Raw genomic sequence first — 16,961 nt, 5'->3', positions numbered from 1 at the left:
AGGGAAGGAGGAGCGAGAAACTGGACAGATGTATAGCAATTGTATATGTTGTACCCAATACTGTAAGCATACAAGAGCATCGTCATGACATGCGATCAGATAATCTCAAAGCCAAGACCAGACATTCACCTGCGCCATAAATACAAATCAATTGCCCCTGATTTAAACGATCTACTCGTACACTCGCACCCTTCCTCCACGACCCGGAAACACGACAACACGACTTTTCCACCCTATTTCCGCATGTGGTGCTCGCTCGTACAGTGCTTCGCACAAACTACAGGCTAACGACTTGCCCTTTTCGTCATCTGGCTATACTGACAGGGATGCGTGTTCAGGTCGAGCGACCTTAAGAAGATCGATTTCGCACCTCATCAACGACTTACCTTTGAGGTTCTCTTTCCTCGTCCTCGTCCTTTGGGGAATCACGCACGAATGGCTGATTATTGGATTGACGATTTGATTGATGCTAAGCCTAAATGCTATTCTACACACCCTGAGTGGATGGTGGGGATCATGGGGAAATGCATGATCCGATACACGAGGTAGTCTGCCTCTAATGCGACTTTCAGATGCTTCATCACAGAATGGCGAAGAAGCATGAACCATCTCAGACGATTCTCATCCAACTTTACATTCACTCTACTCGACTGACCGATCGAATCATCGACCAATCGATCATTCACTCACTCAGTAATTATCGTGTAGAATCGCATTTTCGTCTTTGCACTGATCTCAACCGAGGTATCGAGAGTATCCGAACGCCAGATAAGGCAAGTCAAGGCAAAGACGGAGTTAAAGAACGAGCGCTCCCTCGCAAGACCGTAAGAGCGTAAGAGCGATATCGCAAAATGCCAAAAGCATTACCGGTCCTCAGCCCATCCGAGGCAGGCGCCGCCGATACTCGAGATCCAATCGCCGTTGCGCTCGAACAGCATTTGCACGACGTCAGACAATGGACCGAGTGGGTGACGAATGGTGATCCAAGAGGAGTGGGGACGATGGATTATGGGATGTACAGGACGTTCGAGGCTTGGGTCCAGAAGAGGTGAGTCCAGAGTCCAATCTGGATCATGAATAATCACAACAAGCGCTAAGGGAATTTCAAACGTATCGCAATCATCTACTGATATCCTCTTTGTGATGTGACAGGGAAGCCTTAGATGTGATCGATTCGATCTTACAGAGTCGGATGGCTATTGGATTCCCTTATTCCCAGAAGGTAAGTCCTACTCTCCACACAATCTAATCTACCTCTACCCTCCATCCTACGCATAATTGACCTTTTCATTGATTGCTCCTTGGTTTGTTTTATGTTTCAGGCCGTCATCCTCGCCCAGATCCTCCCTCCGGAGCGTCTCCCACCCTACGTCAAACTCCTCGAACCCCTCCTCCCACCTCCACCGGCTAAAGAGGGCGAAGAACCTCCAAAGGCCCCAACATCACCGATGCATTTCAACCCCATCATCGCGCACTTGGCCCAATCGTTACATGCTACGGCAGTGGCCGAGGCTGCGAAGGTGGAAGCTGCGAAAAAGGCAGAGGAGGATAAGAAGAAGCAAGAAGACGAGATCAATAAATGGGAATTATGGTGTAATCTGTACGGAAGGACATGTAGGTCGGACTGGTATGGACCTCCAGGTAATCCGCAGTGGACGTATTGGGGCTGGAATGAGATCGGTAGAGAGGAGTGGTGGAAAGGTAGAAATGATTAAGGATTAAGGGACCGAGATCCAATTGCCAATACAGTATACTCGTGTACCGAATCAAGCCGAAGAGATACTGTAGTCGATTCGTGGCATCTTCAAGTTGTTCCGCTGTCTTGTTATCTTGTTATCACTTTTGTTGTTGAATTGTGTAATTTTCTCTGTGTCTGTTGCCTCGTTGTCTCTGCAATTTGAATTTGTATTTGACCTCGCCCTCGCAGTGAAGCGCAATATAGCACGTAAGCTTACTGTCACACTTTGTCCATAAAAAATGTCCAGTCTGATCAATCCGAGATATCACCATAACTTTGGCTATTTGTAGACTGTATGAATGCAGGATTACACTATGATAACATGATTGTATATGCATACTCATGAATGGTTGATGACTGTATGTATGTGCAAGGAACCAAGCTTGATCTTTCCCTACCTACGTAATTTCCATGAAACCAATACTTGTTTTCCCTATCTTTAGTTGAAATACCTATCGCTTTTTGAATGTGCACTTCGTGTGTGAGACGGACCGTTATCTCCAATTCATAGCCATCTCTTGATCACAACCAGGTAAGAAGTGATCACCTTTAGGTGTTTATTGTCACAAGGAAATTCGGGTGAACTTGATCTACGTCCACAATCAAGTTTGACGACTAATCCACAATATTGTGTAAACTCATTCTACCAGCCTTCGCGCTGACCGGGGTATTTCCTGGGACGGGACTGGCATTTCTTGAGCCTCTTGCACTTCCTGATCTTTGACTCAAGACATCATCCCTTTCTCTTTCGCGATCCGTGATGATGGGCGGTAATCCCGCTGAAGTCGGTCTGGATGAGTGTTCCCTACCACCACCAGCAGATCCAAGTTGCAAGGATAATGAATGTCTGGATCTTGATGCTGATGTCGGTGGCGTAGAAGTCGCTATACTGAGAGGTGGGAGAGTCATATTTGGGGAACGCAGGTCCCTCTCTCTTTCTCTTTCTCGCTCTCGTTCTCGACTGGACGAGGAGACGGGTCTTCGATCGTACATTGGGCCAGGTGACATAGTCGGGGATGGTTGAACTGAGTGTGGAAGCGAATGCGAATGCGAGCTATACGTTGGTCTCGTTGGGGATATTCTTGATCGAGGCGAAAGGGGTCTTGGACCATCTCTATCTCTGGTACGTGGTCTTTGAGAATGTGCTTGTATATCGAGTTGAGGCGGTCCTCTTGTCGAAGCGAGGTAACGTTCTCTATCCCTATCTCTTTCTCGACCCTCATCTCGACTACGAGCCTGGACATACTCTCTTTCTCTTTCCCTTTCCCGCTCTCTGTGCATCTCTCGTTCTCGTTCTCGATCTTGTGGCCAGGGACCGCTCGTTCTGCTATTTCTTGGCCCATCTCTTTCTCTTTCGTGATCCCCGTAAGCCGAGTCAGGGTAAGATGGATGTCGTTGATGTTGACGATAAGCACTAGGTGGCGCTTGCGGGTGGTATCCGGGCGGCGGATATTGGCGTTGATGATGGTGGAAATTCGGATGCTCAGGCGGACCATATCCTGGTGGAGGTAATGACTGGTGATGTCTACTATGACTTGGACCAGCTGGGCCAGGTGCCGGGTGTGTTGATGGTCTACCAGAGTTTGATCCGTAATAATGCATCTGGGATTGGGGTGGATACGATCCATGGGGAGGAGGATAGTCTGGTGATAGAGCTTGGTGATTCCTGTATGGGTCGTATGCTGATGGCGGAGGGGGAGGCGGCATATGATGTCCTGGTGGAGGATGACCAGGATAAAATCCTCCTGGGGCATGACCGTTTGACTGCGCTTGCTGGTAAGCATGGTAATTACCCATTGGTGGTTCGCCGTGGGAGTGAGATGAGGAAGGCCTATAAAATCTTCCGCCTGTAGGGTCTTCGTTAGGATAGCCTACAGAAGCGCCTCTCGATCGTTTAGCTTGATGGTGGTGATGCTGAGGTTGAGGAGGAGGATGCTGTTTTCGTTGATCATGGTGTGGAGTATCGTATTCTTCTTCGGAGTCTGCAGCATCGCTCTTTCGCTTTGTCTTGTTGTTGCGCGCAGCTAGAAAAGGAGATTCGGATGGCTTCAATACACTTTCTTTCAGTCTTGAAGAAAGAGACATCTTGGAAAGACCAAGCAAACGAGCTTGATCTGGTGTTCGGTTGTTCACTGTATTTGAGGTTGACTCACGTTGACGAGGATCTTTGCGTACTCGAATTTTCAGGCCTTGTTCTGCGAACGACTTTGACAAGTCCGTAGCTTCTACAGCCAGTGGGTGGTAAGCTCATATACACCAATGTGCTCAGAAAACAGGGTGATGATGCTTACTGGACATGCCGGGGAACTTTTTCGCTGAATATACGGAAAACGTTGCAGTGAACATTGTCGTGCAGTAGTACACCTCTTGACTGGACGATATAAAACTCATATGTCAGCTTAGGATTCGTGCGCTAGCCTGATGCCTGATTGACAGTCACTCACTCAACAATCTCGAACAGCGTCAACTTCAGCTTGTATCTCCCTTCTTTCCTCACGCCCAGATCTGGGAAGACGAAGAACGCCGCCTCCGAATTATCGAGATCCCTCAGGTGATAGAGCGAAGACACCGGTGTACCAGTCAAGAAGCGAGTCTTGCCATCGTCGATGACGTGTAGTTCATCCTCATTCTCATCGCCACCAACCAGGCATGCGAACAGGAAGTAATAAGGGTCTACCCATAGAAACCACATCAGTCAAGATTGATCTTAGTATTCTTATTCTTGCTTCAACGGAGCAACTTACTCTGCATAAAAGTCATACCGGCTGAACCTGGACTAGGACGCCTCAGCGGTGTTCTCGATCTGGGATCAGTCGGAGTGATGTCTTCACCATTCTCATCGATCACTTTCAGCTGGATTATCGGAGTCGGATCAATCGGTCTCCTATCGGCTGCTCGTGATCGCAACGGATGAGAACAGATTAGCTCAGCTTGAGCGCACAGTGATTGGCCTCCAGTCGAAGAAGTTGGCTTACATTTCTCTCCCACACCGCACATCCTAGCCTGGACAGGCTGTTGCCTCATCTTCATCTCATATTTTCTGAGCACGCAATCGTGATCCGTAGCCAGGTGTTTGAGGCGATCAGATCGGGAAGACATTGGGGTGTCAGATGGTGTAGGTAGTTGAGGCAAGGGTGGTAAAGCATTGGATGGTGAAGGTGTAGAAGGCCCAGACAAGGGAGTTGCGGTGGTTTCAGTTTCGGTAGTGGATGACGAGAGATGACGAGAAGATCGACGTTGAGAGATGTTGGGGTTGTCGGAAGGCGGGACGTAGATGAGTTGAAACCCAGGTGGTGGTGGTGGGAAGTAGAATGGAACGATAGAACACATTCTGTTAGCGCTGAAACTCTGTTGGTGACGCATGGGAGAAGCACAAGATTTGAAGAAGAGAGGGAAAGAAGGTAATTGAGAACAAAGTTTGGGACCGTCTTTCTAGAAGAACGGCAACAATAAGAGAAAATGAAGACGATGCACATGTAACGAAGGGAATATCGATCATCCGACTGAACATATTGTTCTGTGACCCTTGACCCTTGAATGGAAAGGGAGCATGTTCACGCCCCCTTCAACCAACAACAAAAGGCGAACTTGTCGGTTGGAAAGGGGGGTCATGGTTGAAAGGTGGCAATCAACTGATGATGGACATTATCGATATTGCGATGATCGAAGTGTCTGAAGCAGCGAACAATGGAGGTGTTTATTGGGTCCATGCGTCTGTGTATGTGTGCCTCTGTTTGTGTGTGTTGATAGGTTCTTTCTCGTGTGTATCGAGGGTCGGATTGTGTATGCTTCGCCCTGGATTCGCGGGGAGGGACAGTCGTCGATAGGCGAAAGGTGTACCTCGAGCAGTTGAAGGGCGTGTGAGACGAGAAGATATGGTCGACATGCCGTTTTAAGTGAGGTAGCTGATCAAATGATATGAGACCAGCCTAAATAGTTGATTGACTGGGGACTGTGAGCAAGCTGGATAGTCAGTTGAAAGGTACTCATCATCGCCAATGCCGCCATGAAGACACACACAGTCAGACTCGGATCGTGGACTCACACAATCAATCTGTCCCACAGCAGTCTAGCTAAGCCTTGCAACGGGTTTGCCGGGACAGATATCGACAGTACTCCTCGTAGCATGTATTGCTCTCGAAGAGCTAAGCCGATCAGATAATGATGATGTAGTTTGACTGAGCCGCCATGAATCCCCAGCTAAATCATTGGCATCTTCTACTGTCTTCGCCGAGCATTCGATTCATTGCTGAGTTTTCTCCGCGTGGGCTGCCGTTCTTCTGGTTTTGTCGAAGCGGTTTACGTTCGCCGCCAAGTCCAAATAGGAAGTAATGCGCCTTATCGATTAAAGAGCACGAGAAGAGGTATATAACAGAGCGAGAAGAGTAAAATGCGGGGTCGAAGAAGTCAAAGAGGGCGGAGAAGAAAAGAGAAAACAAAGCCAGAACGCAACACCAAGAGTCCAACGATTGCACTTACATGTTCTTTCTACCTTGTCGTCTCTGAGAAATGTAAAGATCAGTCAGATCACAACGTCGTTTTCCGGAGTAAAAGGGCGATGAATGACTCACCTGAGTGACCGGTACATATTCATAAGCGTAGTCTACTCCTTCTATCCAGCCTTTCTCCTTCGCATTCCCACTTCCATTCGGCGTACTACTACTACTGTTCTTCTTTTCCACTTGTCCTGCCGGTGCTGCAGGTCTACTTGATCCTTCCCTTTGACTCCCCTCATGGGAAGAGGGTTGCAACTCGTCCATTGGTGGAACGACCGGCATGAGGGGTTGGATCAGGATGACACCGTTTCTGCTCAGCCGGCTGTTACTATTTATCTGTTCCTTATCGCTTCTGACAATCCATCAATCGTAGACGAGTAGAGACTAGCTGGTCGACTGCTTTCGAATGACTGTTTGACGAAGCGGTGTAAGGGCGATGTATATAAGGGGTTGTTTCGGGTCCTGGTGGTGAATGTGATTCTGATTTTGATGATGATGACCAAGTGAAGGCGTTGGAAGTTTTCTTGAAAAAGCTAAAGGAGGGTCGGAGGATATCGATTGATTGATACCAAAGGCAGTAAAGAGAGGGAGAGCGAGGGGGCGACGTAGAGTTTATTTTGACGCTAAAACCCACTCGAATCCCCGTTATTCCAGATCTTCTTCTTCTGATGATGATGATTGATCGATTGATTGTGTCACAAGCCAGCTGTAAGGGGAACAAGCAAAGTCGTGTTAGTTGAGAGTTTTAGCTTGACGCAGCAATGTGAGACATGACCAGTAATTTGGGTAGGGTGAAACGGGCGGATCATCATCATGTGGGGGTCAAACAACAGAAGTACAGTCTGACATCATCGTCCAAGCTCATCATCCATCATCATCATCCAGGGGTCGAATGGGGATCACGAGGTGATTCAAGCACAAACAGGTCAATGAGAAACCTTTCCATCAAGCAATCAGAATCGAACCAAAAAGATCGGAAAACCTATTCGCTCTTAGTGGTTGTCATGTCATTCCTCCTCAACGCCTAGACCGATGATCAAACACGTATCGTCGTGTAATGACACTCCTCCTGATCTTCCCCTAACTTTGGTTCTTATATCCTGATTCTGATGGAGGGACAATGCACCAACCATATACCCTTTTTCTTCCGATATCACCTATATTTCCCAATTCTCCTGATACTCTTTCAAGGGGAAGGATGAGGAACGAGATCATCAAAACACGACCTGTTCCTGTGTCCAAACTCACAAATGATTACCGAAAGATGTCCCGCTACTGATGGATTGATGAAGCCCAAAGCGGTTCTCTTAGCTTCGCACTTCTCTTTCCCAGATCTATTTCTGAATATCGCCGTTGTTACCGAGATCAATTAGCTTCAAACCAAAAGCCATGCGTCAGTGAAATGATATGAACAACCCAATAAACGGGTTTGCGCACGTATGCATGTTAATAACAAGTCAAGCGGTATAGTGCAACTTACATCAGGCTTGGCAATGGCAATATCCAAAATCTCCTTTCTTTTCTATCTTTCGGGACAATGGAAGGGTGACGTACGTACGTCCCCGTCTCGGTAATTGAGAAGATAGCTAATGACGGTACACCCCAACGTGCTAGTATCGTCGTATTGTTCTTGAAAGGAGTGAGCGGGTGGGTAGGATGAAGCGTGTCGGAGAAGTGAAAGGAAGGTAGTTCGGTCGGTCGGTCGGTCGGATGGTCGGGTCGGAGAAAGGAATGTAACAGGTTGGTCGTGAGGTTACAAGTTGAAAGGGAGGAGTGGTCCAGGTCTGGGCCGCAGCTGATATTCTTCTCCTTCTGATGGTGCTGACTGTTTGATGGGCAATGTACATGAAAGGAACGTTTCCGTGTGTGATGATGATGATCTTGATGACGAGGCTATTTCTCAGTTCTCGACAGTCGAAAGTTGTAAATTGTTGGGTTTTGTGATTTAAGGGGTTGATTCGTATCTTCGGAACGATAACGTTGATATTCTGAACCTTGAATTGATCACAACCACACGGCGCAGCACAGCTCAGCGGGAAATAACGGTCGATGGTGACTAGTCTGAACTAGTAGTGTTCATGCCTTTCTGTTCTCTGGGCGTGACCGAAGCTGTAGGGCGGTCGGTTGTTGCTTGACGATAGACTGGGTCTGGGTGGGGACAGAAAGAGACTAAGGATCGTGGGATGTATCCTTTGTCACGACTCGTTGTTAGGGAAAAACCGAGGTATGTGCCTTAACTTTCAACATCCAACGTCGAAGATCGAGAACGACAGAGACAAAGACAATCAATTCTTTCAGCCTAGAACAGAGCGCTTTGTTGTTGTCGTTGTTACTGTGTTGTCCCTCTCACTGGCTGAGAATACGAGTTGACGAAATGCAGCACCACTCCGTGATATACGAACATGTGTACGACTCTCTTCGAAGTAATACGTATTGAACATTTCTCCTCTCCTACCTTGTACCGAGCTTTTTTTCCGCAAGCATATATAACAACACCACTCAGCCGCGGGTAGCTTTGTCAGTGTGTAAAAGTTAAAATACCCTTGAACAAGCAGCCTGACCTATAAAAATAAGGTACGAGACTACGGGTAAGTGAGTAGTCATATCAGGGGTACCGCTACAGAGCATGGGAAACAGAGAAACAGCCCAATTGTGCAAAACTCAAAACTCAAAACCCTCTTTTTGGCTAACAAGTATTCATAATCCTGATCGTTTAACGGTAACCCCAACGACCCAACCGAGAAAAACAAGAATTGACGTAATGGGCGTTGGAACGCCCATCTCTCTTTTAGCAAAAATAACGTGGTGCGTCCTGGTTTTCTGTCATCTACATGTCTCCTGACGATCAGTGAGCGCCATCAGTCGACTTATTTTGTCCGGTATCTCCGCTTTGCTACATCAAAACACAGTTGTCTTCTCCATACAGCGCGAGGACAAGACGTAAGCCCTTCATAACGACCTGTATTCGTGATGTAGGACTGACCTGGCCAGGTGTAGCCGCAACGACGTGGTCTCTGAAAGAAGTACTATCTAAGGGACTCAGGCTTGGCCAAGACGTCGTGCGCGGATCGCCTTGTTCACCTGAATATCCATGGCGAATTATTCCTTGTTACACTGCGTGATGACATATGTAAATCAGCACGCAGTCCTGCAGTCTTGCGATCTACAGTACTTGTACCTTATATCGTCATGGTGGCTTTTTCAACGAAGTTCCACAAGAAACATAAAATTCCTCGGCACAACCTTCTGTCAGACCACGAGATATAACGTGATTCGTTTGAGGCTTTGTTTTTTCTCGCATCCAGAAAACAGTGGGATCTTGATCTACTGTAGAGTATTTGTCTTTTGCCGAGTTTCCACTCGCTAGGTGATATCATAACGATTACTCTGATCGTGGCTTGAGCGGTGACTGGATTGACTAACTCTATTTTAGCGCTTTCAGCGCAAACTCTACATCCGATTTAGTGGTACCGCACTTTGGGAGGGGGCAGATCGTTGAACCAGATACTTTTCATGTAATAATCTCAACATCGGTATCTTGCGAGAAACTCCCAAGCAAGGCAAGGCAAGACGCCAACGAGGCCGATCATCAAGAACCTTGTTTACTCCGCGTCTCGATAAGAACTTCAGAAGATCTGAGGTAGTAACCCAGGTAAAATGGATCCAGATGTCGAAAAAAAAAACCCCCCGGCGGCCGGTCGATCGACATCAAATCAACAAGCGAACGCAAAAACTTCCTATCTCTGAGCTTGTTCCTGTTGACAGTGGGACACTGTTTCAAAAGGCGTTCATCTGCCGTAAGCGACTAATCATGTTGTCTTCTCTGAGTGGTGAGTGGGAAGTGTGAGGGCGGCCTTGCGGCACCGCTGGAGGATCTCCAGAAAGCTGAAGAAATCGATCATTCGGACGAGTTCTTGAGCTTGTGCACTATGTATTAACTTGTGTTGACTCAGACTCAGACTCAGACTCAGACGGGTCTAATCGATCGACGCTCTAGAACGTAAGTAACATAAGGTTCAGTTGTTTGGGTCTGCATTCGTTCTATGGATGGCTTGAGATGCAGATCCAATTTGGCGTGCAGCGGGTCTGATCGACACCTGAGACGCTAGTGATCGGACGAGCGCGTTCTCGACGAGTAGCCAGGTTGAAGAGCACGGCCTTCCATCGAAGGCTTCCCAGCTCGACCGAACATCTTGGCTCCTGTAACCTCAGACCACTGTCATGGTTATGGGGAAGACGCACTATTCGGAGACGTGAGTAAGTTAACTGATTTAGGCGAGAGCTCTTTTCTTCGTTCCCGTCGATTAACGCAAAGCAAGGATCATTAGCACAGTGAACAAACATACTCTTACACACCAGCTATACGCAATTATCGATCGATGTTGGGAAACACGGATATCGAAGGCTATCAACTAATGTACCAGTAGCATGATTGAAACCGTCGCCTCGACTCGCATTTGGGGTTCTGAAGACGGAGAAATCAAGGTCTTTTCGTTATCGCTCCCGATCCAGCCTTAATCGCTCCCACTGGAACCTCAACATGCTCGGTCTTCCCGCTCACCTGATAAGCCTTCCTTATCATATGTCACCAAATCATATGATCTGACATCGTGCGCGCTGACTTGGTCTTCCGCTTATCGCCTTCGAAACCCGATCTTATCGCTTATCTCTCTTCGACATCACTTTTACTGTCAGTACCTGTGTGAGTGTTTCTCTGCTATTTCGGGAATCACATCGCATCCTTTCATGATCACACATCGTGTACTCCCATCGTATCGAGCGATTGGGGCAGACAGAGTAAGTTCACGAAATCATCTTACAGTGGCAATTGGACAGGTGAATCTTCTCCTTCTCCGTCTCATGACAATGAGACATCGATAAAGGCCATAACGTATCGCTTCCATATAATATCGTATCATACCATATTGTGAACTGACTGATAACGAACGTGCTGCTGATAAGGGTTATCATTGACATACGGTATATAAGCTCTGCACTCTGACTTCGTTCGAAACCCAATCATTTATAACAACCAAGATTATATTTGCGTGGAAAGGGACTCTGATACAGACCCGACTATCGACAATCCCCTTGGTGCTCACTCCGCGATGTCATCTTCCAGTCGCCAACAGAATCAACAGAGCCTTCAAGGTCAAAGCCAAGATAGTGGAGACGCACGCGTTCAGTTCCAATCTTATATCGATAAGACAAGTAAGAAAGTGGTCAAGCGAGATATCCAACTGAAAAGTGAATACTTCGGGCTGGGTCTGGGTGGTACGACTGGTGATAGCGTCCAAGATTTTGACCGGTCGAATATGTCAAATACTGACTAAGCTTGTATGGCAGCCATCGATCAACCCGGAAGGGGGCATCAGCAGCCTTGTCTTCATGACATAAACACGTTGAATGATTTAGGATATCCAGGTATTGCTGGAATGCAAATACCAACTCAAACATCGGATGCAGGGTACTCACTCAATCTAGCTACAATGACTAACGTCCCATACCAGTATCTGCCCCTCACTAATTAAGGCGAGTTACCATCGATGATTGACAATCACGATAATTCAGCTGCATCAGCTTCAATGCAAAATTACGCGGCCGTGATCCCCAACCCCAACCCCGCTCAATCAACCAATCTCGGTGCCGAAGTATCGCAGTACCAAGTCACACCCGGCATTCAAGACCGACAGGTATATCTCCATTCGGGACTCGATAGTGATCTGCCCCCCTCATCGGAATCTTTCCAGGAAGTTATTTTCCCAGAATCATACGATATAACCATCAGCGCAAAATACCCTTCAGATGCAGTACGAACGGGTGATCGAGTGACTACGAGCCCGTGGCAGACTAGGGTGTATCATCATGTCAGTCCAGAGAAGGGATCTACCATCGATAGGTTCTTAAATAAGTAAGTAAGTAACTAAGTAAATTAGTGGGATTAGCAGATCTTCCTTACTTCGGTTCTCAAGCAGATTGAGGTTTATTTCCTATTGTTTCTTGGGATGCAACAGCGATCAGTAATGCGTTGTGTAGCAGTTCATGTATCTCATCAGGATGCATGAACTGAAACCCCTACCGTCACCTGTGAAATGTACAAGTGTGCATGACCATGCCCAACAATGAAGGAAGCCGGAAAAGCGAAAGTGAAAGCAAAGAAAGCACAGCGTCTATAGTAAAACTTCAAATTTAGTTCTTGTGGTAGACGTGGAATTCTTCCTTCTCTCTTCCTCTCATCATAGGTGGTTCGGTACCCTTGTACTGCAAAGTCACACAGTGAATCAGTATTAAGACTCGATCGACAGGATGAAGAATAGAAAATCGAGGCTCGCGATGTTTGTAGTTCCGTTGAGTTGGCAGCAAATGTGAAAGAACACTCACGTAGATATCGGTCCAGAAAGTCTTGACATCTGGGAATGGTGATTTCTTAGCCTCCTCCACAGCTACATCAACTTCCTCCTTGGCATTCTTGTCGATAGCCTTCAAGCTAGCCTCGTCTGTAACTCCCCATTCCAAGATGTATCTCTTCAAACCGGCAATAGCATCTTTCTCTGATCTCATCTGTTGGACTTCGTCTCTGGTTCGGTAAGTTGTTCCGGGGTCGGACATGCTGAGGTCGCGTAGCCTTGTGTCAGCCAAGTCTTGAAGAGAATGAATTGACGATGACAAACTCACGAGTGACCACCATATCTGTAAGTAACAAATTCAACCACTAAAGGACCTTTACCGGAAGTGACCCATTCCTTGGCCCAAGCAGTAGCCTTCTTCACAGCGAGAATATCCATACCGTTGACCTATAACATCCGTATGATCAGCTTCGATTGCGGGAAAATATCAAGTATACACGCAAACTCACTTGAAGACCTGGGATCTTGTCACCTCGGGTGAAGAAGTCGGTGTTCATGGACGATCGTTCGGCAGAGGTACCCATACCGTACTTGTTGTTCTCACAGACGAAGACACATGGGAGGTTCCAGAGTTTGGCCATGTTGTAAGATTCGAACACTTGACCTTGGTTGGAAGCACCATCACCGTACAAAGCGAAAGTAGCGGACTTCTTCTTCAAATACTTTTGAGCGAGGGCAATACCAGCTCCGACAGGTACCTAATTTATTACACAAAACATCGGTCAGTCCTGCTCTGGTTGCGAGCGCATGGATGATGATGGAGGGAGGGAGGGGAATTTTACTCACTTGAGCACCGACGATACCGTTACCACCGAAGAAAGAAGGGGTAAAGATGTGCATGGAACCACCTTTTCCGTATGACATACCGTCAACTCGACCCATCAACTCGGCGATCACACCCTTGACGGTACCACCTCGGAGCACGGCGAAAGTGTGACATCGGTAAGAAGTGATTACTCGATCATCCCCGTCGATAGCGTGTTCCATACCGACTGATACGGCTTCTTGACCGATAGCCAAATGACAGAAACCTCTAATCATCTTTTGCTTGTACAATGCGTCGGCAGCTTGTTCCATTCGTCTCATCTTGACCTGCGTGTGCCATAAGGGTTTGATTAGAGTCATGATCATGAGTGTTGTCAAAATTAGAGATGAAGCAATTGCGGAGAAGGGATAGTGGACGGAGAGAGTCGATGCAATCAGCATAGCCCTTATGGTGCAGCGAAAGAGCTGTTTTGCTTACCATAGTAGTGTACATTTGAACGAGCTCATCTTTGGTGATCGAGATCTCGTTCGAAGGGGCATCACATCGGTAAGAATGGAATGATTCTCCGTGAAGGGCTACAGTGAACTATAATCAGGAAACAGACGAACAATTGTCAGCCCAAAATGAATAAACGATGACAATTTTTTGCAGTATCATCAAAAGTGAAGCTCATCTGGAGAACAACAAGTCATCTGGCAGTATGACACTCACAGGCTTGTCTCCAGCATCTGGCAATGATTCCGCAGGCGATGACTTGTCCGCATCCGTTTGGAGGAATCGCATAGCAGGGAGCGTAGATCGAACGGGTTTCTACACATTTTCGTTATCAACAAATTTAGCGAGATCTGCGACGATTCCTCTGGAACTGATAAAGATGGACTCACAACACCCGCTGATCGAGCTGCGGCTCTGAGCCCACGAGACCTGAGCATGGAGAAAGACATGATGCTCGAGGGTGTATGCGTGTTTGTTTTGTAGGATGATGATGAGGAGACTATATGATCACAAGTAAGGTGTATTGATTTTGGCGAAGTTGCTGGGAGGAGGACACGGAACGACGGTCAAAGGAATTCGGATGCCGTTTAATGGGGTGAAATATCAATCAAACCACGTGAGCATTATTTTATCGTTTGTTTATTCATTTTATCCCACTCTTTGATGGTCAATTCAACCAGCGCGTCGACGATGAATACGTCGAGCGTACATAGTGGTGTTAGCATCTTACTCTGCAGATTTGTATAGTGCATGTCGAGATCCACAAGTGTCCAGTGAGGCGATGAGGAAGGAGTGAGTGAGTGCGAGTCATCCCTCATTCCAGAAGCCTATCCCCAATCCACCGCGAATCCAAACGTCCGCTGTCACCCCTCCCCCTCTGATGACATTGCTGGGGCACCGATCACCATGACGCCAATACCAGCTACATGCTAATCACGGTGTTCTCACACCGAACCAAATACCTGAATCATCTCTTTGATCTCTATGCATCCTTAGATGGACACCCAACGACATTGAGTAGACCTGGCTGACCGCTTGAAATTCGCACTAGACAACGAACGAACGAGCAGGCCAGTCGCTCACATCAGCACCTGTTTTGTACGGTACTCTCAAGCTGTATGTATTCTCAGTGGCAGATTCAATGTCGCAATGCAGAGCCGTGTCTACGTAGTCGTAACACTGAGCGTCGGATGGCAATGCTATGATGAGCTTGGATTCGAAAATCAGTCTTGAAATTCGAAATTCCTTCCCGGCTCATCCGCATCTCGCGTTATACTCGTGGCGTCTTGAGCAGATCAGGTGATGCTCAACGGGCGGAGCAGGCTCACAGTCCAACTTCCGTCAAACGATCCATCTAGCTGTTGAGCTTTCGATCTGCACAATCGCAATGAGTATTCTGAGCAGACTAAGATATGGCAGTCAACATGAGTAGCGTATATCTTGCGAACCTCATCTCATCTCTTTGTTAATACTCGTATATCCAGCCAGAAGGATTTGGACTGCTGGTTCCAGACTTACAATCGGTTTCTCGGACCGTTATTTGCACTTACTTCGCTTAACTTACACAAGTCAGTATTCTCATTTCCCATTTCCCATTCTACTCGTGACACGATTATTTACCCTTAATCCTAAGCGGGGCAACCTTGGGGTTTAGGCTTGTCTGGCTTTACAAACGCCAAGAAAGCATGGAATAATCAACCGCTGATTTCGAAGAATTGCGTTATGGGATTCGAAAAGGATTCACAGGAAACCCATACAATCAAGAGAAATGGGAAATCCCACCAAGTATTTTCGGCCGGTCTCGGTAAGCTTCGTCTTTTTGACTACATGTCACGGGATGCGCACAGTGTGATGATGCTATTCATGCACATTCCGGATGATTCTGGATGATATCCCATGGGGTTGGAGTGTCTGGTTAGATATATAAGGAACGAGTCTGGAGCTGTGTAGTATGAATGCAATGCACGTTTTTTCATCTTTCCCATACCTTTCATACACAATAGCTGTCGACCTCATCATATAGCCTTGCATTGTGAGTCATATTATTACCCAGTAGTCCATTCATTGACCAGATTTGATCTTCTGTCTGTCTGCTGTCTCCTGCCCGACTCCCCATCGTCAATAGCATCTTGACACTTGAGCTGACTCCCCCTTCAGCATAATGGTCCAACCAAACGGTATTCACCAACACGCTTCCAACAGCAACAACAACAGCAACGGCGTTGTTAGACCATGGGCAGCAGACTTCAACCCTGGCTCGAAAAGCTTCACTACGCTTGACGGACGACCTGTAGACTGGAATGGTGGATGGGCAGGCATTGGCGGAGAGACAGCTGGGTACGTGACCAATGTTAAAACTGCTCAACTCTTCCCACAACAAAAACATACCTCTCACCGCGATCACATCCACCTCTTTCCGAACGCCCGCTGATGACCTGACCGGGCTTGCTTTTCAGTAACGGATCCGCTCCTCCCCCACTCACAGCTAAATCCGGACCCAACAACACCGAAATCACCTACCTGCCTTATCCCGAGTTGACCTGTCTTCATTGTCTCGGATCCAATCCCCCCGGCAAACTGGGCTACGTCGTCTCTTACCTGCCCGTAGTCAACAACAAAGACGGGAACAGCACACAATCGAATCAGAATATCGGTAAAGGTTTCCCTACTCAGACCCAGACCCAGACCAACGGATTCCACCACACGATCCACGAAGAGGAAGGTGAACACACCGAGTCACCCGTAAGACCTCCTGCTCCTCAACAGGGCTCCTCCTTCTCTAGACCGGGCAGAGATACTTTCCGCTCGAACTCCGCTACGAGAGGTCTTCAAGCTAGGTCCAGATCCAGGGCTGAGGAACGAGCCATCGACCTGGAGAGAGGTAGACAGATCGAGAGAGAAGCGCAGGAGGAAAGAGCCAGATCATCCAGTGTTTCATGGGAGCTGGCCGGGGTTGGCAAACAATACGTACCCGATGGCGAGGATGACGCTGAAGTCGAATAAGTGTTCAAGTTGGGTAAGCCGCCCATCTATTGATCGTCTCAGGAATAGGATACTGA

General features: G+C 47.5%; 6 protein-coding genes across 6 annotated transcripts; 3 read left to right on the top strand and 3 right to left on the bottom strand.

Annotated features, from left to right (window-relative positions):
* Positions 1–851: 851 nt before the first annotated feature.
* I303_101479 (uncharacterized protein) lies at positions 852–1,715 on the top strand (the record flags this gene model as incomplete). Its single annotated transcript, XM_018405729.1, has 3 exons — positions 852–1,048; positions 1,153–1,222; positions 1,323–1,715. The coding sequence occupies 3 exons, from the start codon at positions 852–854 to the stop codon at positions 1,713–1,715; spliced, it is 660 nt and encodes a 219-aa protein (XP_018266010.1).
* A 638-nt stretch (positions 1,716–2,353) lies between these two features.
* Positions 2,354–5,068, bottom strand: I303_101478 (uncharacterized protein; the record flags this gene model as incomplete). The annotated part of the gene is made up of 6 exons (XM_065968354.1): positions 2,354–3,762; positions 3,892–3,963; positions 4,030–4,109; positions 4,183–4,411; positions 4,483–4,629; positions 4,714–5,068. 6 exons carry the CDS (start codon positions 5,066–5,068, stop codon positions 2,354–2,356), a joined length of 2,292 nt encoding a protein of 763 aa, XP_065824426.1.
* Positions 5,069–6,213: 1,145 nt separating this feature from the next.
* Positions 6,214–6,516, bottom strand: I303_101477 (uncharacterized protein; the record flags this gene model as incomplete). Its single annotated transcript, XM_018405731.1, has 2 exons — positions 6,214–6,240; positions 6,310–6,516. 2 exons carry the CDS (start codon positions 6,514–6,516, stop codon positions 6,214–6,216), a joined length of 234 nt encoding a protein of 77 aa, XP_018266012.1.
* A 4,826-nt stretch (positions 6,517–11,342) lies between these two features.
* I303_101476 (uncharacterized protein) lies at positions 11,343–12,149 on the top strand (the record flags this gene model as incomplete). The annotated part of the gene is made up of 2 exons (XM_018405732.1): positions 11,343–11,508; positions 11,806–12,149. 2 exons carry the CDS (start codon positions 11,343–11,345, stop codon positions 12,147–12,149), a joined length of 510 nt encoding a protein of 169 aa, XP_018266013.1.
* A 274-nt stretch (positions 12,150–12,423) lies between these two features.
* Positions 12,424–14,351, bottom strand: I303_101475 (pyruvate dehydrogenase (acetyl-transferring) E1 component, alpha subunit; the record flags this gene model as incomplete). Its single annotated transcript, XM_018405733.1, has 8 exons — positions 12,424–12,495; positions 12,616–12,844; positions 12,910–13,028; positions 13,091–13,339; positions 13,428–13,733; positions 13,885–13,992; positions 14,119–14,217; positions 14,292–14,351. 8 exons carry the CDS (start codon positions 14,349–14,351, stop codon positions 12,424–12,426), a joined length of 1,242 nt encoding a protein of 413 aa, XP_018266014.1.
* A 1,712-nt stretch (positions 14,352–16,063) lies between these two features.
* On the top strand, positions 16,064–16,905 carry I303_101474 (uncharacterized protein; the record flags this gene model as incomplete). The annotated part of the gene is made up of 2 exons (XM_018405734.1): positions 16,064–16,239; positions 16,359–16,905. The coding sequence occupies 2 exons, from the start codon at positions 16,064–16,066 to the stop codon at positions 16,903–16,905; spliced, it is 723 nt and encodes a 240-aa protein (XP_018266015.1).
* Between the last annotated feature and the right edge of the window lie 56 nt (positions 16,906–16,961).

Source organism: Kwoniella dejecticola, chromosome 2 (genome assembly GCF_000512565.2).
Source record: "Kwoniella dejecticola CBS 10117 chromosome 2, complete sequence".
Lineage (NCBI taxonomy): Eukaryota > Fungi > Basidiomycota > Tremellomycetes > Tremellales > Cryptococcaceae > Kwoniella > Kwoniella dejecticola.
Note: the sequence above shows the minus strand (reverse complement) of the source record. Positions and strands in the feature narration are given on the sequence as shown.